At 37.6% G+C, this 22,816-nt stretch overlaps 2 protein-coding genes across 2 annotated transcripts in view; one reads left to right on the forward strand and one right to left on the reverse strand.

Moving 5' to 3' along the window:
- LOC141333750 (MICOS complex subunit MIC19-like) overlaps positions 1-22,816 on the forward strand; it is a 636,840-nt gene that overhangs the window by 330,697 nt on the left and 283,327 nt on the right. The window lies entirely within an intron of this gene.
- The window catches only part of plxna4 (plexin A4), a 201,612-nt gene continuing 196,443 nt past the window's right edge, over positions 17,648-22,816 (reverse strand). The window contains exons 30-31 of the mRNA XM_073838764.1: positions 20,605-20,755; positions 17,648-20,521 (exon numbers count right to left, since the gene is read on the reverse strand). Coding sequence (XP_073694865.1) covers positions 20,426-20,521; positions 20,605-20,755 — 247 coding nt within the window. The 3' untranslated portion in view covers positions 17,648-20,425. The remainder of the gene's footprint in view (positions 20,522-20,604; positions 20,756-22,816) is intronic.

Consider the following 22,816-nt stretch of genomic DNA (forward strand, 5'->3'; position numbering starts at 1 on the left):
CAAACGACTCATTTACGAACACCGATTCATTCAGGACTGAAACAAGTGAGTGCCTTAAGCGACTCGCTGAATCACTGAGTCAATTGATTCATTCAAAAACACTGATCAATTTAGCAACAAATGTGACTGCCTTCAAGAGTGACTTATTGAACCATTTCCTTAATAAATGAATTCAGGAACATTAGCGTTCTTTTATTATTAAACATGCACTGACATTCTCACAGGCAGTGAGTTTACAGTGACAACAAATTTGCTTTCTGAGCTTTTTAATTAATTGAGAACATATGGATCTCATCTCAATGACAGCTGCAAGGCTCTGTTTTCCAGCCAGAAATAACAATACAGAAGACTAACCCAAAAGGGTCACTTTGTATAGTGATTTTTGAACCTGTCAGTAATTAGGTTTGTCTGGGCAGAAGGCCATACTGCCTAAAAAATTTGCTGCTAATTTGATCAATTTGCATTTATGAAAAACAGCAACCATCATATATTTTCTGATACATGTAAACACATTGCTGTAGATGTATCTCAAGTGCATTGTTGATTTTTGCATGTGCAAGTACTAAAATGTCCCCCTGAAATTATTTGTGCTCACTAAATGAGCATAAAATAGTTATTGCTAAAGCTGAAGACTTATCTATTACCATTTAAAGTCAGCATAGTGCAATACTTAAATGGCTTAACTATATATTACCTCAAAGCCTATTGTATCATATCTGATATGCACATTTTATATTGTTAATAATATTTCAAGATGAACATTCATTAGACTGAATCATTTTATGTATACTTGAATTAAAATGTCAGTATCACATATGTGACCCTGGACCACAAAACCAGTCTTAAGTCGCTGGGGTATATTTGTAGCAATAGCCAAAAATACATGGTATGGGTCAAAATTTTTGATTTTTCTTTTATGCCAAAAATCATTAAGAAATTAAGTAAAGTTCATGTTCCATGAAGATTTTTTGTAAAATTCCTACTGTAAACATATCAAAATGTAATTTTTGGTTTGTAATATGCATTGTTAAGAACCTAATTTGGACAACTTTAAAGGTGATTTTCTCAGTCTTTTTGATTTTTTTGCATCCTCAGATTTCTGATTTCAAATAGGTGTATCTCAGCCAAATATTGTCCTATCCTAACAAACCATACACCAATAGAAAGCTTATTTATTGAGCTTTCATATGATGTATAAATCTCAGTTTTGTCAAATTTAACCTTATGACTGGTTTTGTGGTCCAGGGTCACATATGATACATCAGGCTTTTAAAGAACACTCAGGTTTCTTATTCTTGTCTGTTACTATTCTAGGTCTATTAATCTGCATACAACATTTAATGCACATGTCTCAATATTTAATACTCACTGTAAAACACACTGTAAATAGAAACCTTTGCATCCTTTTTTTTTAAAGTCTTCATATTTTTGTGGAAACTGGTACATTTTTCAGGACTACCTGATGAGTAGAAAAATAAAGTGTTTATTTTAAATATATTTTCTGTAACATTATGCCTTTACTGTAACTTTATAAAAGTATTGATTAAAAAAAAAACTGACCCAAACTTTATGTGTTTTTAATTTCATGTTGTTTTATGAACAATCAGGACTTCAGCAAACACGGTTTGCAAGTTCACTAAAAAAGAATCATTTGAATCATTTGTTCGGGAATCGAACTGCATGCGGTTAATGTTTGGATTCACTAATAAGAATCCTACTAATCCTACCACTGGTTGCTTTGTTTGTATGTCAAGCGTCCAGCGACTCACCTGTAAGTACGTTCCAACTTGAAGCTTGTCCACTTGCATGCATTATAAAGCAGTATGGCTGGTTAAAATAGTTATTTTAAAGATAATATATCATTAAAACGGCTGCGTTCTGTCCTTTGCGACTCTCAAAATCTGAGCATTGCTGGTTTTGTTCTACGCCAGTGTTTCCTACGCTGCTGGGATCGAGGTCGCACCCTTGCGGCAGACGCATGCCACAACAACTTTGCAGTTCAAATTGTAACTAATAAGACTAAAATACGGCATATTTTCGCGAAATAATGAAGAAAACACGTCTGTGTATTTAGTTAGTCATTGTTTGTATCACTGATTATCTGTGCTTGCGCGTTTTTATAAAAACTTTCTGCGGTTTGTATCGTCACGCCAGTAGGAGGCGTCAAGTGACTCATTATAAGCGAGACATTAGCTATATGATTCATTCAACCGATTCGTTCATGACACTGAATCATTTAAGAATTGAACAACTCTGTGAATGTTTATCATAGATTTTTTTTCTAGAAGAACGTGAATGTGTAGTTGTTGCATTACCTTAAAGTGCAATGAGATTTGCTATTAGCTTTTTTATGTTCTAGTGTCATTGTAAGTGATAGTATGTATTTACTGTACTGTATTTATGTTTTGCTAATAGATCTGGCTGGTGTTTTGGGAAGCTCTGATGCTGCTGCTCATGGTTTTCACGCTTCTAGTAGAGCTATGCATTCATATCAAGTAGATGTCATTATGTTTGACTTATACAGTCAAGAATTAATCCATGTATGTTAAAAAAAAAAAAGTTTCCAATTCAACCTTTTAATGCACCAACTTTCTGTTGGGTGATTTTTATCCTAACTTGGTGGGGTGGGATTTGAACCCTTGCTTTGTTCCCAGCCTTACACACAACTAACCTGTTTTTAGCCATTGTGCCATCATGGCTTTTACACTGAATGATGTGTTTTCGGCAGCTTTGTTGGATATGATGTTTACAATGAGTTTAAAAGTTGTTAGATTTGAGCCAGTACTTTAATATTGGCAAACAGTTATCCTTTGCGTTGTTGTATTGCTTCATAGTTACTTGAAGTACATGTGTATGAACTTTAAAACTTGTTACTTGTGGGATTTGAACCCTCACTTGCGTTTAGGTCAAAGACCTGCTATTGACCACCACTCCAACTGGTCTTTGACAAAGGTGGTGACATTTTTGGGAGGAAAATTACAGCATTTTGCTTTGTTTTAAATAAAGTTTACCTTTTGTTTTATGATTTTGAACCTAGACATTTGTATTGGAAGACAGTCGTTTGTGTCATTGTTGTGAATTGTTGAGCAGTTGCTTGTGCTTTTAGAAAACAGAGATTGGTATCTGGGGTTTGAACCCATGCTTTTGTTGGGGTTTGACTTTGTCAGTGAACTACTGTTAACCACCACACCAACTGGTCTTTCACAAAGTTTAGTGACATTTGTCGAGGGGAAGATTCAAGTCTGGTCCCTGTACTTGTAGAAGTAACATTGTATGAACATAGGCTAGGTTAAAATGAAAAGTTTTGTATCTGTGGGATTTGAACCCACTCTTGTGTTGTGGATATCTCTTTATCAAATACCTGCAATTAACCACCACACCAACAGGCCTTTCGGGAAGTTTGGTGACAGCTTTTGTGAGACAATTCAAGCTTCTATGCTTTGCTTTTTATATAAAAAAACTTCTATGGGGTGAACCAAGATGTTTGTTTTGGAAGGCAAATGATTATATTTTTTCCCACTGAATCACCAAACTGTTGCTTGTACTTGTAGAAGTAAAAATGTATTAACATAGGCTAGGTTAAAAAAATAGCCTTGCAGCTGGGATTTGAACCCACACTTGTGTTTTGGGTTGCTTTGTCAAAGACCTGCTGTTAACCACTACACCAACAAGTCTTTCCGGAAGTTTGATGACAACTTTGGGCTCAAAATTCAAACTTCTATGCTTTGTAAAGAAACATTCAACATGAGACTTTACTGATGCAAGATTAGAACCCACACTTGTGTTGCAGGTCTGTTTGTCAAAGAACAGCTGTTGACCACTACACCACCAAGCCTTTGGGTGGAAGTTCAAATTTCTATGCTTTGCTTTGTAAAGAACCATTCAATTTTTTGAGACTTTACTGATGCAAGATTTGAACCCACACTTGTGTTGTGGGTTTGTGTATAAAAGACCAGCTGTTAACCACTACACCACCAAGCCTTTTGTGCTGTTTGGTGACAATTTTCGCAAGAAAATTCAAACTTCTATGCTTTGCAAAGAAACATTCAAATTAATGAGACTTTACTGTTGCAAGATTTGAACCCACCCTTGTGTTGTAGGTCTGTTTGTCAAAGACCAGCTGTTAACCACTACACCACCAAGCTTGTTGTGCAGTTTGGAGACAAGTTTTGGGAGAAAATTCAAATTTCTATGCTTAGCTTTGTAAAAAAAACTTTAAATTATATGAAACTTCACTGATGCAAGATTTGAACCCACCCTTGTGTTGTAGGTCTGTTTGTCAAAGACCAGCTGTTAACCACTACACCACCAAGCCTTTGGTGCTGTTTGGTGACAATTTTTAGAAAAAAATTCAAACTTCTATGCTTTGCAAAGAAACATTCAAATTAATGAGACTTTACTGTTGTAAGATTTGAACCCACGCTTGTGTTGTGGGTTTGTTTGTAAAAGACCAGCTGTTAACCACTACACCACCAGTTCTTCTGTGCAGATTGGTGACAATTTTTGGGGAAAATTCAAACTTCTATGCTTTGCTTTGTAAATAAGCGTTCAATTTTTTGAGACTTTAGTGATGTAAGATTTGAACCCACACTTGTGTTGTGGGTTTGTGTATAAAAGACCAGCTGTTAACCACTACACCACCAAGCCTTTTGTGTAGCTTGGTGACCATTTTTGGGGAAAAATTCAAACTTCTATGCTTGGCTTTGTAAAGAAGCATTCAATTTTTTGAGACTTTACTGATGCAAGATTTGAACCCACACTTGTGTTGTGGGTTTGTGTATAAAAGTCCAGCTGTTAACCACTACACCACCAAGCCTTTTGTGCTGTTTGGTGACAATTTTCGCAAGAAAATTCAAACTTCTATGCTTTGCAAAGAAACATTCAAATTAATGAGACTTTACTGTTGTAAGATTTGAACCCACGCTTGTGTTGTGGGTTTGTTTGTAAAAGACCAGCTGTTAACCACTACACCACCAGTTCTTCTGTGCAGATTGGTGACAATTTTTGGGGAAAATTCAAACTTCTATGCTTTGCTTTGTAAATAAGCGTTCAATTTTTTGAGACTTTAGTGATGTAAGATTTGAACCCACACTTGTGTTGTGGGTTTGTGTATAAAAGACCAGCTGTTAACCACTACACCACCAAGCCTTTTGTATAGCTTGGTGACCATTTTTTTGGTAAAATTCAAACTTCTATGCTTTGCTTTGTAAAGAAATGTTGAATTTTACTAGACTTTACTGATGCAAGATTTGAACTCACGCTTATGTTGTAGGTCTGTTTATAAAAGACCAGCTGTTAACCACTACACCACCAAGCCTTTAGTGCAGCTTGGTGACAATTTTTGAGGAAAATTCAAACTTCTATGCTTGGCTTTGTAAAGAAGCATTCAATTTTTTGAGACTTTACTGATGTAAGATTTGAACCCACACTTGTGTTGTGGGTTTGTGTATAAAAGACCAGCTGTTAACCACTACACCACCAAGCCTTTTGTATAGCTTGGTGACCATTTTTTTGGTAAAATTCAAACTTCTATGCTTTGCTTTGTAAAGAAATGTTGAATTTTACTAGACTTTACTGATGCAAGATTTGAACTCACGCTTATGTTGTAGGTCTGTTTATAAAAGACCAGCTGTTAACCACTACACCACCAAGCCTTTAGTGCAGCTTGGTGACAATTTTTGAGGAAAATTCAAACTTCTATGCTTGGCTTTGTAAAGAAGCATTCAATTTTTTGAGACTTTACTGATGTAAGATTTGAACCCACACTTGTGTTGTGGGTTTGTGTATAAAAGACCAGCTGTTAACCACTACACCACCAGTCCTTTTGTGCAGCTCAGTGACAACTTTTGGGAGAAAATTCAAACTTCTATGCTTTGCTTAGTAAAGACATGTAGAATTTTACAAGACTTTACTGATGCAAGATTTGAACCCACGCTTATGTTGTAGGTCTGTTTGTGAAAGACCAGCTGTTAACCACTACACCACCTAACCTTTGGTGCTGTTTGGTGACAATTTTTAGAAGAAAATTCAAACTTCTATGCTTTGCAAAGAAACATTCAAATTAATGAGACTTTACTGTTGCAAGATTTGAACCCGCCCTTGTGTTGTAAGTCTGTTTGTCAAAGAACAGCTGTTGACCACTACACCACCAAGCCTTTGGGTGGAAGTTCAAATTTCTATGCTTTGCTTTGTAAAGAAATGTTGAATTTTACTAGACTTTACTGATGCAAGATTTGAACCCACGCTTATGTTGTAGGTCTGTTTATAAAAGACCAGCTGTTAACCACTACACCACCAAGCCTTTAGTGCAGTTTGGTGACAATTTTTGAGTAAAATTCAAACTTCTATGCTTGGCTTTGTAAAGAAGCATTCAATTTTTTGAGACTTTACTGATGCAAGATTTGAACCCACACTTGTGTTGTGGGTTTGTGTATAAAAGACCAGCTGTTAACCACTACACCACCAAGCCTTTTGTGCTGTTTGGTGACAATTTTTGGGGAAAAATTCTAACTTCTGTGCTTTGCTTTATTAAGAAATGTTGAATTTTACTTTAGACTTTACTGTTGCAAGATTTGAACCCACCCTTGTGTTGCAGGTCTGTTTGTCAAAGAACAGCTGTTGACCACTACACCACCAAGCCTTTGGGTGGAGCTTCAAATTTCTATGCTTTGCTTTGTAAAGAAATGTTGAATTTTACTAGACTTTACTGATGCGAGATTTGAACCCACACTTGTGTTGTGGGTTTGTGTATAAAAGACCAGCTGTTAACCACTACACCACCAAGCCTTTTGTTTAGCTTGGTGACCATTTTTGAGTAAAATTCAAACTTCTATGCTTGGCTTTGTAAAGAAGCATTCAATTTTTTGAGACTTTAGTGACGTAAGATTTGAACCCACACTTGTGTTGTGGGTTTGTGTATAAAAGACCAGCTGTTAACCACTACACCACCAGTCCTTTTGTGCAGCTCAGTGACAATTTTTAGAGGAAAATTCAAACTTCTATGCTTTGCAAAGAAACATTCAAATTAATGAGACTTTACTGTTGTAAGATTTGAACCCACGCTTGTGTTGTAGGTCTGTTTGTCAAAGACCAGCTGTTGACCACTACACCACCAAGCCTTTTGTGCTGTTTGGTGACAATTTTTGTGGAAAATTCAAACTGCTATGCTTTGCTTTGTAAAGAAGCGTTCAATTTTTTGAGACTTCACTGATGCAAGATTTGAACCCACACTTGTGTTGTGGGTTTGTTTGTAAAAAAACAGCTGTTAACCACGACACCACCAAGCATTTTGTGCTGTTTGATGACAATTTTTGGGGAGAAAATTTTAACCTCTAAGCTTTGCTTTGAAAGAAGCTTTTAAATTGGAAGGCAAACAATTACCCTTTTCATCAGTGAATCATTCAGCAGGTATTTGTACTATACCTGGTAAAAAAATAAAAAAATAAAATAAAAATCTTAACAACTAGATTTGAATCTATGTTTGTGTAGCTATTGTTTGATAACCTGCAGTTAACCACAATGCCAACTGTCTTTCATAAAAAGCTTGGGCAGTTTTGGGGTGTGATTTTTAATATGATGATTAAAAAATTAATGAAAAGATGAAAATATTATGAAAGATGAAAATATTACTGAAGATGAATTAATCTAAAATTCCCATTCTAGTCCGAAGGTGAGAAAAACTTTTCTATCTGGTCCAAAGGGCATAATCTTCAACACTGTACCAGATACAAGTGACAGAACTTTAACAACAACATTAAAAATAAAACAATGGTGTATACAAATAATTCAGTGATTGTGTCCTGACAGGTGTTGGCACTTAAATCTTTATCATGTCCATGTCCAACACCATATTTTGAATTTTAAAGATTAAACTGAAACAAATATAAGGTGGTGCTTTCAAGAGCGCCACCTTCAGGTAAAAATATAATATTTTACTATAAATTCAGCATTATCCTTCATTTTTTACATACAAACACAAAGATGGTGACACAATAGTGCACTAATTAATGGTTAACATTGTGTGGCATAACACAAAGGTGATAACAACTCCAGTGCAAATAATGCAGTAAAAAGTAAAAACACTGAACAATGAGGCAATAACTTGCATGATTTATTCATACCACAGTGCATTCTGGGAAACCAGCACTGGGGAAGTCTTATGGCATGAGTAAAAGCATAATTTCCAAGTCCTGTCTGTCTGAATGACAGTATGGTGTGTAAAACCTTCAAACATCAAGCTTCTAAAATCATTTTTAACTTTCAGACAAGGCATTGTCAAATTAATTTCAAAGCTGAATGTCTGGTTTGTCTTCAGGCCTTGCTGAAGTTGATAGTTTTGGTGCTTTTTTGTTTCCCGTTTTGTATCTCTATCCATCTAAATGACCAGGAGAGAAAATCCCACTATTTTTTTTCTCAGTATCACACCCTATTTTCCCACGAAAATCGATTGGTTGCCCAGCTATTAATCATTTAAAGTATCATTCAATGACAACTAGAAGGTCCTTGCCTCCCCTGACAGGATTGATTGATGTGTTTTGAAGCCAATAGGAAGTAGAATGTCAAACTTTTAACTTGATAGCAAATGTCAGATCAAGTATTAGCCTCACGGAAAGCTAATAGTCAGAGATGCGCCGTTTTATTGTGACACTCATCCTCTCATGAAGATAAATGGAAGTTTTTATCTTTGCAGGCGTTTAAGTTATAAAGCTCATTATATCAATGGACAAACATTATGGGCAAATTGCTCTCATGAATTGTAATGTCTAGTCATGAAAAGGTTTTCCGTGTTTGCGTGCTCAGATCTAATGAGATTTCTAGAGGGTCACTGCTAACATCTTCATTCGCATTCTGTCATTATAGTTTTTATGGTCCTCGAAGCAGTTGTAGTGTATATTAGTGTATATAGACTATATTCAGCATTCTACTACAGTAATTTTGCTATTTCTGCATGTGCATGTGTGTCCTGTGGACATATGTTGCAAAAAAGAGCATATTTGAATAAAATTTTGGAAAAGCAAACTCCAATGTGACCAGAATGAAGAATGATAATAATTTTAAATACTCATTGAAACCTGAAGCCCCGCCCTTTTTCCTGCACCAAAGACAAGCATTCCATCAAAAACGGAAACCATTGGGTTTATTAATTTAGGTGTCTTTTGCCTTATTTATATAAGCAAAGTGGGAACATAAGCCAGGATTTTAATATCCTAGTTTCAAACTAGCATGACTTATTTGTGACCCTGGAACTACAAAATCAGTCACATGGGACAATTTTGTGAAACTGAGATTTATACATCATCTGAAAGCTGAATAAACAATCTTTGCATTGTTTGGATATATAGGGCAATATTTGGCAGAGATACAACTATTTGAAAATCTGTGCAAAGAAGTTCTTAGCAATGCATATTACTAATCAAAAATTAAGTTTTGATATATATGGTAAGAAAATGTACAAATTATCTCCATGGAACATGATCTTTACTTAACATCCCAATGATTTTTGGCATAAAAGAAAAATGTATCATTTTGACCCATACAATGCATTTTTGGCTATTGCTACAAATATTCCCTTGCTGCTTAAAGGATTAGTTCACTATCAGAACAAAAATTTACAGATAAAGTACATACCCTCTTGTCATCAAAGATGTCTTTCTTTCTTCAGTTGTAAAGAAATTATGATTTTTGAGGAAAACATTTCAGGATTTCTCTCCATTAATGGACATGAATGGTGCCCCCAAGTTTGAACTTCCAAAATGCAGTTTAAACACAGCTTCAAAGGGCTCTAAACAAGCCCAGCCAAGGAAGAAGGGTCTTATCTAGCTAAACGATTGGTTATTTTTTAAACAAATTGACAATTTTTATACTTTTTAACCTTATGTCTCGCCTCTGCGATACGCATGCGTAGTCTGTGTGATCTGGGTCAATACAGTAAGGGTATGTCGAAAAACTCCCACCTCGTTTTTTTGCCAAAAAAGTTAAAAAGTATATAAATTGTCAATTTGTTTTGAAAATAAGCGATCATTTCATTTGATAAGACCCTTCTTCCTCAGCTGGGATCATTTAGACCAGGGGTCTTCAACTAAAACGGCTCGAGCTCCAGTAATGAACCCTGCTCACCAGCCGAGGTCCGGACAATTATATATAAAAAACTATTTATGTTTTTTGCGAGACCAGAGTTTCTGCAGTATATTTTAGCTTAAATTCTAGACATTTAAATACCTTTTTAAAGACCTGAACAAAAAATAAATTAAGAAATAAATAAATAATTAATTAAAATGACTGTAAAAAGCATGATTTACAATTCAGATGCAGGTTTCACAAAACAAAAAAGATTTCTTAAATTATAAACTTCACATTCCAGCCTTCAAGAGTCAAAAGTATCAATTTGTATATTATTTTAAACAATTATTGTCAATCAAGTATTATATTAATTAACATATGCATATTTTACTGCCTTAATTGTTTAAATTTGTATAACACATGATCTTGTCGATCCATCAGTTCACATTTACAACTCTACGTGTTTGCTGCCTAAAACTAGGACTGATTTTCACATTGGTCTTTTTGACAACAGAAGATTGATACGAGCTGATTAAAAATGGCAGATCATTCTCTTCCAGCAGGAGGCGCTATCAGAATGGTACACAAAGCAGCGCCGCCGCTGACTTTGAAACGTGCAACGCTAATATTCATTCAATGGATAGCCTTATAAAGTTTCATCGCAATTCTTGCCTTTTAGTCCCCTTTCACTTTAACATATTGCGCAGTTAAATAACAGTGAAAGCTACATCTGTCTGTACGCAATGCGCCGATCTCTGCTCTCATGACTGCACGGAAGATTGCACCCAAACGCTGACCCTGGTGTGCTTGATATAAATTTATTTATTAGAAATTAGCGTTTGGCATTTTTTATTTAAATATGTCAAAAGCTTTCACGGTCTGCATGGACGCATCTTGCGGTCCGCCAGTTGACGACCCCGGATTTAGAAGCTGCTCTTAAACTGCATTTTGGAAGTTCAAACTTGGGGGCACCATACATATCCATTATATACATGGAGAGAAATCTTGAAATGTTTCCCTCAAAAAACTATTTCTTTACAACTGAAGAAAGAAAGACTTGACAATCTTAGATGACAAGGGGGTGAGTACATTATCTGTAAATTTTTGTTCTGGAAGTGAACTAATCCTTTAAGACTGATTTTGTGGTCCAGGGTCACATTTTATTCTACGTAAAACTTTATTGGGTGAACTGTTCTTTTAACTGCAACAGTTTCTCATTGACTTCCTGAACGTCTTACCGTGCTTTGACCTCTCACCCATCACGGTGTGACGGCACCATCAGCAGAACGGATAACATGCAGACAACTTGCCACAATGATGTACTTTTAACGCAGAGGGATGTGAAGAAAGTGCACTTTGCATGAAGGGCACTGCTGTTGATTCGTTTTCATGCCAGCCTTCGCCACAGAGTCTGTGTGAACGATGACTTCTCCATATGGGCGGATAAATTGAAACGAACGCCGACATAATATGGTGCCGCAAACTTTCCTGGATGCACCTATCTGCTTCACAGCGGCCGTGTGCCGACCATCGCTGCATTTTAATCTCATACCCAGTGGGTGGAAGGAAACTTTACAGGGCAGATGAAATATGAACAGTGCGGCGTGTGCAGGGTTGTAGGGGGTGCGAAGATGGTAGCATATTTTATTTTAGTTAGCGGCGGCGCGACAACCCCGTGCACTTCTAGCTGGGTTGCTGTGACATACGGGCAATTGAATCGTCATCCGTAGAAGTTTATTTGCAGGATTACAGGTCACAATTCATCAGATGCACACTCACCTCTATACGCATCTGTGAGACTCATTGGCGATGTATTGATTAAACATATGAAATTTGAATAAATGAGTCATTGCATCTGTGTATGGAGCTTTTGTAGACACCCAAAGCACTTTACATGCAAATGAGACTCACCTCACCACCACTGCCCACATGTGCGCATTGCAAACACATGAATATGGATGAGTGGATAATTTTAAGACACACAAATCACAGGTACATGCAGAACTCCATACAGCAATGGCTGAAGTAGTAATCTTTTTGTTGGTTGCAGGGTGAAATCTCACTAGAGACAGTGAACCTTTGCAACCACTTGAAATATGTCTCCATTGATATTCAAATTGACGTTGTTGTTGCTTTTCATTATAAATTATTACTTGTTCTTCCCAGTGCACTTGTAATATTCCCAAAGGACCGCAACAAAGACGTGGCGTTCACGTCTGTCGGCTTTTTCTGATATTAATCAATAGCATGAAAATTAATGCACAGGCAGTCGTTGATGTTTGAGATGGGTTTATTCAGGGTGGCCAGACACAGGTGATGGGCATCTTTCCACTGTTTGACTGAAGCAATGAGGAAGGAATTTAATTACAGCAGTGTTCATATTGGAGGAAAGAGCCACCAGCATTGGAAAAGTGACGAGAGATGGGCAGTTTCAGAGGAATTGAGAGAATATGTTTGACACAAAAGTGCAGGTAGCCAGTTGCAATCTAGCCGTTGTGCATTTAATGTACAGAAATGCTACTTCTACCTAAATGATTCTAGAAATCATATTAATGTGTGGCATACAGGCCTTAAGCTTGACAAACAGCCTCATATGTTATGGAATGTTTGTTGCTAGGCAATATATTCCAAAGGACATTTTCAATTTACACCAACATCAGTCAATCCAGTGTTTAGTGTTGTTTTACAGTGCTTGGGCATAATATCCCTAAAGCTGCATAATGAGTCAAATAAAACAAAATTCTCAACTGGCTTTGCTGCAGGACCCAGATTTTACTTTGGATATCAAACGGCAAACCAATGCTTCTCCAGAATTCATTATTGCACCAGAATCTATTAATGCACAGAGCTGGATAGATTACTTACAAATTGTAATTAATTACTGATTCCAAATTACATGAGATAAATTGTAGTTAGTCATGTAATCATTACACATAATTTCATTACACATTTTATGTAATATAATCAGACTACTTTTAGATTGGTTTTGTCCTCATTTAAATAGGATAATCTTGTACCATATTGACACAAATTCAAAAAGTAAGAAAATATATTACATTTGTTGTCATTAAGAATATGTGCATTAAACCTTATATTAAATCAAGGTTTTCCAAACTAGTGTTTGTGAAGAAGCTGCAGGGGGTTTGTTTTTAATAAAAGCTAATAATTAATTCATAAATGTTAAATTAAAATAACTCGTGTTAAAATCAGGGGTTACTTCAAGTAAATTTGTGAAAGAGGAACAGATGACAAAAAAGTTTGTGTGAAAAATCCTCCCAAAGACAGAAACTTGTGGTTAAATAACCCACTGAGTGATAATATAAATAAAAAAAAATCAATGTGTTCATCAGTAGATGATGCATTGTTGAAACACTTCCTAAACCTGAAATGATTTTTATTAATCAGTGGTTAAATGCTCAGTTGCCAGCTGACTAATGACTGATCTTTGTGTGAACTACAACAGTTGGGAAGCATTTTCTCCTTTTCAAAGCTGCAAGGAAACGTACAACAGATCTGTCGATGAAGTAGCGATAGATCTTTTCTTTCTGTACATGTTTTATGGATTAGCGAAAAAGCAAAAAAGTAGGGCAGGGATTTGGTTCTGTCTAATAGTTTTTAATTTTTTTAATTTAGTTTAGTAATTTACACAAAGTTGATGTCGATTTTAAGAAATTGGCAGACTAAATTAATGGAGAAGTCGGTGATGTATGCGTACAATACCAGAGAGTGATCTTTATTAAACGATGTAAGTTTTGATTAAACATTGCAAGTTAAAAAAAAATTTAAAAATGAAACATACATGAATTGTTCACAATTGTTCAATCGTCATTCAGTTGTTAACGTTGCAGTTTATTGTTTGCATTTAGCATTATTGTTTCCTGATGTCCACAAGCCATCAAAACAGACTGGCAACCAATTTTAAGATTGCAAACCACCAGTTAAAGTATTAGTTCACTCCTTAAACGGAAATTTCCTGTCGGTTTACTTACCCCCATGTCATCCAAGATGTTCATGTCTGTCTTTCTAAAGTCGAAAAGAAATTAAGGTTTTTGTGGAAAACATTCCAGGATTTTTATCTCACAACTAATTAGTACATATTTTATAAAGGGTCTAATTCATACAACCTCACTCATATGATTTTGTACAATTTGTCTGGACTCCAGTGACGGGTAGGTTTAGGTGCGGGGTTAGGGGTAGGCAATTCATACAAATTCTAATGAATTGAACTTGTAAAATAAGTATGATTTAGCAACAATCATGCGACTTCTTTACAAGAGAGGTTGTATGAATCAGCCACTTTGTAAAATATGTACGAATCAGCATGAGATTGGGTTGGATCAGCAGGTTAAAGGTCCAAATTGCAGCTTCAAAGGGTGCTACATGATCCCAGCCAAGGAATAAGGGTCTCGTTTTGTCATTGTTTTACCCTTTTTTTTTTGTAAAGGGCGTTTGACTTTCGTTGCCTGCGTTACACGTGACTTTTCCAATGTCATTACATAATGCAGATCTAGATTTTTCAAAAATTACAGATAGTTTTGCCAGATAAGACAGTAATTTCTTGGATGTGATCGTGTAGAGCCCTTTGAAGCTGCACTGAAACTGCAATTTGGACCTTCAACCTGTAGATTCCCATTAAAGTCCACTATATGGAGAAAAATCCTGGAATGTTTTCCTTGAAAACCTTTATTTCTTTTTTACTGAAGAAAGAAAGACATGAACATCTTGGATAACACAGGGGTGTCTTTTTTGTACGCTGTTTTATGACATATTACATACTTGTCGATTGAATTCCAACAGTCTATTTATTCCACGATAGATGCACCTTTTAGTGAGAATGCTTATGTTAGATCTCACCACACAACAAACCGGTAATTAGATTATTACATGCAAATATAATAATGCAATCAGAGCTTGAACATGGTCTGTGCCACAATCAATTTTTCCTCATATGAAACATGCATTTTGCCAGAGTGTCACGCATTTATTCGAAAATTAAGCACTGCCGCACACACAATGAAATCCATTTTGAAATGAACCTGGGCTAGGTACTGATTCCAAAGCCATGTTTTGGTATCGAAAAGGAATGGATCAATAGCTTTAGATAGGGTTGTGTTTGGTAGAGACAGAAGCAGTGGAGGGCAGTGGTGCTCTATCTCTGATACAGGAATTTACACACTGTACTGGTAAAAGCTGTTTTTGCTTTCCCATTTTTCATCTGTGCCTTTTAGGAAAATGAGCAGCATCACAAGGGATTCAGCATGACTTTAGACATTCTCAGAAGTCGAAGCATTCCTATTCAGCTGTCGGTTTCTTAGCTCTACCTTTCAGGCCATTTCTAGTGAATTTGATAATGATCGCATCTCTGTTCCTCCAGATGGGCGCAGACAGCATGTTGATATTTTTATCATATTTATTTCTAAGCTGTTCGGTTTTCTGTGTGGGCCGAGGATGGCAGATCTCATCGCTGTCTGCAGCGTTTCCGTTCAGCAGAGCTGTTTGGTTTCTCTGTTTACTCGACGGCAGCCTTTGCCGGATCTGTTGTCTTTTCACAGATGTTTACTTAGACAGATAGGACAAAGCACAACCAACTAATAATGCTAATTGCTTCCATCTGCTCCCCCGCAGCTGTCAATAGCCATTTTAGTCAATCCCAGGAATTAGTCCACCATCGTTCACCCTGCATTCTTATTAGCCGGCCCGCACTGCGTCTGCAGCTGGAGAGAATCCGTTCCGGAATTAACAGATTCCGAGGAGTTTCGAAGGAACCAGTGTGATAAATCCTTGCTGTTACGATGACCTTGCGCTCAAGGCTAAAAGGCAAAAAATCATTTAAAAGGGGCAGATGCTTTTAGCACCTGTTGTGACGTGGCATTTTTGTGAAGAGGTTTTAAAATCGTCATCTCGTTCTCACCTTCCTCCGAGAGAGCCCAGAAACAGATGCTGAAAGGTCAGGGGGAACGAACTGGAGTTGTGGAGGGGAATGCTTTCTCGTTAACTGAGAGAAGCGATACAGTGCAATGAGATGAAATGTAATAAAGGTGGCAATTGAGCCCTCTGGCTCTGTGAGACAGAAGGAGGTTAAAGCCTGAGTCTTTGTTTTTCTGCAGGATGACGGTTGTAAAAATGCTCAAGTGTTATTGAAGCAGGAAGAGAAATAGCACAGGCCTGGTTTCGAGGGGTGGACGTGATATATATCAGATTAGAGTGCGAGTGAGATTATGTTCTTTCACAGACAGCTAAACAGTTGTAGGTTATGTGGAATAGTTTTGAAACTTGTGTGAATGTGCTTTGTGGGAGCTCTGCACAGCTCTTTTGCCGCAATTTCTGTTTCCATGGAAACCGCAACTTCTCCGACTTCCCCATTAGGCTAACTCAAAGCAAGGTAGAGAGACACAATAAGAGAAGACATGAAACGCTGTCTTTTTCATAATAAAGTTTATTCTATATTACAAATAGTATTTTGTTCTTGACTGCAAAATAGGAATGCATTATATTTACATACACAGGTATACAATTAATTATAACAAAGTTAGAGAAGCTTGCCTTTCCGCTGGTCTCTCTCTTTCTCTCCTCCCATCAGGATAACTCTATCTTGCATCAAATCTGGAAATAGTAAAAAGTCTTTTCGAACAGGACTCTGCGACGCCTGTCGTAACACTGAGCTAAAAGGACTTTTTAGTTCTTACAAAATGTTTAAGGTGGAAACTTTATCAGGTCTTTTGGGCGCAAACGGAAAGGGGGTCGTCCTGATAAACGCACATGAGAGATGAAACGTGAAACGCAGGATCAGAGTCATGAGGGAATTCAGGAACATGTCAGCTTTTCAAACGAGCTCATTTAAAGAAGTTTACTTCCAGAACAAAAATTTTGATCATTTACTCACCCCCTTGTCATCCAAGATGTTCATGTCGATAAGAAATTATATTTCTTGAGGAAAACATTTCAGGAATGTAGTGGACTTCTATGGTTCACCCAAGTTTGAACTTCCAAAATGCAGTTTCAATACAGCTTAAAGGGCTCTAAACAATCCCAGCTAAGGAAGAATGGTCTCATCTAGCTAAATGATCTGTCATTTTCTTAACAAATTTATATACTTTTTAACCTCAAATGCTCGTCTTGTCTTGTCTCTGCGATGCGCAGTCTTTTAGACATACCCTAACTGTATTGACCGTATTGAACCGGAAAAAAAAAAAAAAAACAGTTCACGCAGACTTAGACAAGACGAGCGTTTAAGGTTAAAAAGTATATACATTGTCAATTTGTTTTGAAAATGAAAGATCTTTTCGCTGGATAAGACCCTTCTTTGGCTGGGATCATTTAGAGCCCTTTGAAGCTGCATTTAACCTGCATTTCAGATATTCAAATTGGGGGCACCATTTAAGTCCACTATATGGAGATAATTCCTGATTTCATTTCCTCAAGAAACAATTTCTGGTCCCACTTTACATTAGGTGGCCTTAACTACTATGTACTTACATTTAAATTAATAATTTGGTACAATGTACTTATTGTGTACATACGTGTTTATACATTGTACATACATATATATATATATATATATATATATATATATTCTTTAAAACCTATATGTAATTATATTTGTAATTAATTTCTGAAATTACCACTGTTGACCCATCCCTTACACCCTAACCCACCCTTAAACCTACCCATACCACCAAACCTGTCCCTAACCTTACTCATATCCCACCTTAATAGAAGCAAAAGTGTTTTGCAATGCAATATGACCACATTAAGTACATTGTACTTATTTTTGATGCAAGTAAATAATAGTTAAGGCCACCTAATATAAAGTGTGACCCAATTTCTTATTGACTGAAGAAAGAAAGACTCAAACATCTTGGATGACAAGAGGGTGAGTAAATTATCTGTAAATCTTTGTTCTGGAAGTGAACTTCTCCTTTAAGACCTCTATAAATGAGTTCCCAGAAGAAATAATGAAACACTTTCCACTGTCAATTCTGAACTCATTTGCAAGATCAGCTTTACTAAAATAATAAAAAAAAAAATACCTAACGTTGTAACAGTGGTATTTTATTATTCTATCTCATTAGAATCATTAGTTGGGGGGGGCAGCTGTGTACCTGAAATCCTGAAATACCTCAACGCAATCCTCTGTTACTAAGCTACACCATAAAAAAATAACACAAGGGAGCCCAAAGCAATCACACATACAGAGACAATATCCAAAACAACATTAAAAAATAATTTGGTGTAACGCTAATGGAATCCTGAAAACATTAGGTTGCATCAGAAAAAGCAGCAGTATAATAAACGGACAGATATGGAGAACAACAAATGAACACATTCAGGGAATCAACTCACATTAAAGACGTACAGTAAAAAACAAATGTAAAGTGTTGTGATAGTATGAACGAGAGCTCTCAGATGGACGGCCTTGGAGAAAGGCGATCCACCTGACAGGAAGATCTGATGAAAGTCTAACAAGAGTTTGGTTCGGTTTAGAAATCCCTAGTAGTATTAGATAAATTGATAGCAAGGCAGTTCATTTCATATCATCCAAATAGGTCAGCATGCAAGGGTATATACTATATCTGCTTAAGGTTTCACCTTAGTCTTATTAGCATCTAACACATTCACAAAACATGGTCATGGCAGTTGAATGGAAGGGCAGGATAAAGGTTCCACCTTAACAGAGGTTGCAATTTTGAAGATGACAGCCACTTTTTTTTCCCATCTCGTTTCCTCCAAGCGAAAGAAAGAAAAGAACACATCCACATCATCAATTGCAAGGCTTATTTTTTTCTGTTTTCCTTTTTTTGAAGTTTAAATTGAAATACATGCGCTGAAAAAGCCAATAAAGCACCCAAGGTGGACCTGGGCTGATTCTCCACACATTCACATCACCACATAGGGTACGCTGTCAAGGGGGAAAGAGGGGGTCAGAGGACAGAGGAAAGGTGGGCAGCTAAATTGTCTCTTTCCCTTTGTCAAAGTTACATCCAATACTAGTTACGTCCTCGTTTGAGCCCAGGTAAGATTCTTTTCTCAAGGCCGCCAGCAATGCTTAAACCACAGCAAGCCCTTAAACTTCAGATCTTCGGGATTCAGAATCCGCTTTCCCAGTTGTGCAATAACCGAACTCGGACACGTAAGGGTAAGTATGGACTCTGTAATGGACTGCAGGTCATAAAACAAACAGTGCATTGTGTTCTCTTTCTCAGGGGTAATTTATTCGCTTTGCCTTTTTTTTTTTTTTAATTGGGCTCCTTTGGTTTTCTGCTGACCAACTTTGTCCACGCATGGGTTTTTCTAGAGGCTTCCAGAGTGTTCGTTTCGGGTGGGACCCTGTGGCAACGTGCCATTTCCCCCCTTTAACAGCTAATTGTAATTAAAGTTCCCCTACTGGATGTGTGAACTGAGACACCTATCAAATGTGCTTTTTTTGTTGTTGTTAAGATTACTTCGTCCTCTTGCAGCACAGCGGAGGTCCTGGCAACCTCGCTGGAGTACAGAGAGAAGGCGTCGCTCTCTGGAAGAGGTGTGCGTGTGTGCTTGCTTCTAAGGGGATCGAACCTTGGCTTCTCCTCCGCTAGATAAGAGAGGATAAATTCAGATGTGCACAAGCCGGATAAATGCCGAAATGAAGGCTAGGGGTGATCCCACAAGACGACAGGTTTCGTCTTTCAGTTTCACTGTCAAGTAAGGTCCCGGAAGAGACAAAAAGAATTGAAGCACTAACTTGCTGCGTCCCACTTCAAAGTGAGAATAAGCAGTCGGGATTCTCAAGGCTTGATTGTTCTCTTATCAAAGTGTATAAATGATCTTGCGCGTCCCATGAATCCAGTGTCCTCGAGGTGTCTTTTGAAATGGCCTGAATGGACTGCATTCGTCAGATGTATGCAGTACCATTGTTTTCGTCTTGCGTTTCAGTGTTTAATAAAGGTACTACGATGAACTGGACTCTATATTAGTGTCGCACACTACCCTAGTCATAAAAGTCAGAACAAATTGACACCAAACATCGTGGTTTCTGCTTATGAGCTAAACTTTGAAGGCAACAGAAATTTTTTTTTTGTTCTTTTCCAGTCAGGGAGAAGGATGGAGGATGCAGTGACGTGGAACTCGTAGGCAGCCACCCCTTCTCTACACAGCAGAGCCGGATGGCTGCCCACTCTACTGCATCATGGGTAATGTAGTCCTTGGCTCCTCCGCCCACCCTCCAGTTCCCATCTCTACTCTTCTAGGAAGCAGAGCTAATATGATGCAAACGCTTGTTTTTGTGGGAAGATTGCAAACAGAAGAGATGAGATAGATGGACAGGTCTTCACTCAGGCACGGCTCGGTTTCTGATGGATCTCCCAGTGCACTCTGGGAAATGTGGTCCTCAGCTCTCCAGGCTCATGAAGCTGACCACCTGCTCCAGCTTATAGGCCAGTCTCTGTTTCCTGGCACCGTCATCCTGCTCCAGCGCAGACACAATCTGCCAGAGGAGATGACACATCAGTTACACATGCCTCCAAATATTTATTTTTTATTTTGGGTAGCATACATCTTTCTCCATACCTCTTCTGTATATTTGCCCACATAAGAGTAGATCTCGCTGAGGGAGCTCATGGTGTTGAACTCGTTCATGTGCATACGGGACTGTTCTGCCAGATACGCGTTCATATCCTGATCACTGATCGCAGGCATCTTATTAATGTCGGAGTAATATCTGTAAGAAACGGAGAAACAGAAATAGCACAGATTATTTAATGAACATTTAGAACTTGGACAGGTGACAGGGCTTTAAGTAGAATAGGAATAGCATGTTTCAGGGTCATTTCTGGCACTGAGTGAGAGCTGTCACGCCCCTTGCAATCAGTTCGGCATTTACTTTCTGTGGCAGTACAGCTGCGGCTTACATCAGCGAGTGACTGTGAGTCTTAATGAGCCGCTGTCCTTGAAAGTTTTCCAGAGATCAGCAGAATCTATAGGATGCTGGAAATATTCAATAAATGTGCTCCATCTCATACGCTGACACTAAACACACTCTAGCACATCCAGAACAAAATGTGCAGATAAAAGCACAGTTATTATAGATACAAGCACTCTTACAAAAACACTGCCTAGGTAGACAGCGTGTGACTTAAAAACTTGCTACTGTGTAGAATAAACATTTTTATCCATATATTTAAAGGGATAGTTCACCCAAAAATGAAAATTCATCTTAGGTGTATATGACTTTCTCCTTTCAGATGAATACTATCAGAGTTATATGAAAAATGTCCTGGCTCTTCCGAGCTTTATAATGACAGTGAATGGGTGTTGAGATTTTAAAGTCCAATAAAGTACATCCATTCATCCATCATTCAGATACTGTGTCAAAGCATAATGGACCAAAAAACATCTTTAACAACTGAATAAAAAGTTTAAATATATTTTAAAAACTATACTTTTTGCCTGGAAGACCTATCGTTTCATATCATCATGTGACCACGATAATATAAAGAGTTTTGCTAATCGCGATGTCACGAAATTGATAATGTCGTTACATCCCTAGTTTAGTTTTAAATATGGATATTTTCATACACAAAGGCATCAATTCACTTCAGAAGGCCTTTATTAACCCTCTGAAGCTGTGTGAGTAAATCCAAAGACTAGAATACCCAAGACAAGTCACTCGTGTAGTTTTGAATGGGGAAAAATGCTACGTTCATTATGGCAGCGAAGCCCCGCCTTCTTAGTGAAAGAGCCAATCGTTGATTAGTAAAGTCTACAGAAATGATCAGCGCTCTAAGACGTGCGCTCAGTACTGCGCATGTGCACTGGCTCATTTAGCCGGAAAAATAAGCGTTTTTAAACGCTATTGGAGCACAAGGAACCATATTTATGAGGTAGTTCTTGTTGGATTTCTTTGGAGACTTAAAATATGAAATTTAATCCTAAACTTGGTGAACAGTTGAAGAATTTGATGTTTCCCCATTCAAAGAGATAGGAGCTGCACTTGCCTGCCCGAGTAGATGGCCACCGAGTGACATGACTTGCCTTAAAGGGACTTTGGTAAATCTTAACATGGCAGCCATTCACTACCATTATAAAGCTTGGAATAACCAGGATATATTTTAATATAACTTCAACTGTATTCTTCTGAAATAAGAAAATTATATACACCTAGGATGGCTTGAGGGTGAGTAAATCGAGGGGTGATTTTCATTTTTGGGTGAACTATCCATTTTATTTTAAATTAAATATGGGTATTACAATCCACCACCTTGGATTTTTCCACTCAACTCATCAATGCATTCTGGGATTGCCTTTTCATGGAGGATACATGTGACGCTACGGGGTATCTTATGAGGCAGTGTAATTAACATGCCTATCTTTTGGAACAGCCTTCGTGCCTGGTGAGCGCCCACGATGCCTTAAAATGCTGTCTCTGTAGGCAGCTCACTAGGTTTTGGAACGGAGCAACACTATCTGTTGTCTTTGGGAGGCTGGTGCGTGTGAGTGAGTGAAAGAGTGTTGGTGGAGGAAAAGCAATCAGTCACTGTCACCTGCAGCTGCAGAGGCTCTGTCGACTCTTTAATTAAGGCAGGTCATTTACATTTTTAATTCCTGCACCATGCCAACTCCTGGACTCAACACACTGACTGACTAACCGGTGGCGTGCGTGTCTGTTTCAAGCTCCCGTGAGCACCTTGAGTGGCAAGTACATGGTGCAATGCACCATGGGGCATCAGTGGAGGGTGTTGAATGAGAGAGATAGTGAGGGTTTGTAATCTGCAGGTATGGA

Source organism: Garra rufa, chromosome 4 (assembly GCF_049309525.1).
Source record: "Garra rufa chromosome 4, GarRuf1.0, whole genome shotgun sequence".
NCBI lineage: Eukaryota > Metazoa > Chordata > Actinopteri > Cypriniformes > Cyprinidae > Garra > Garra rufa.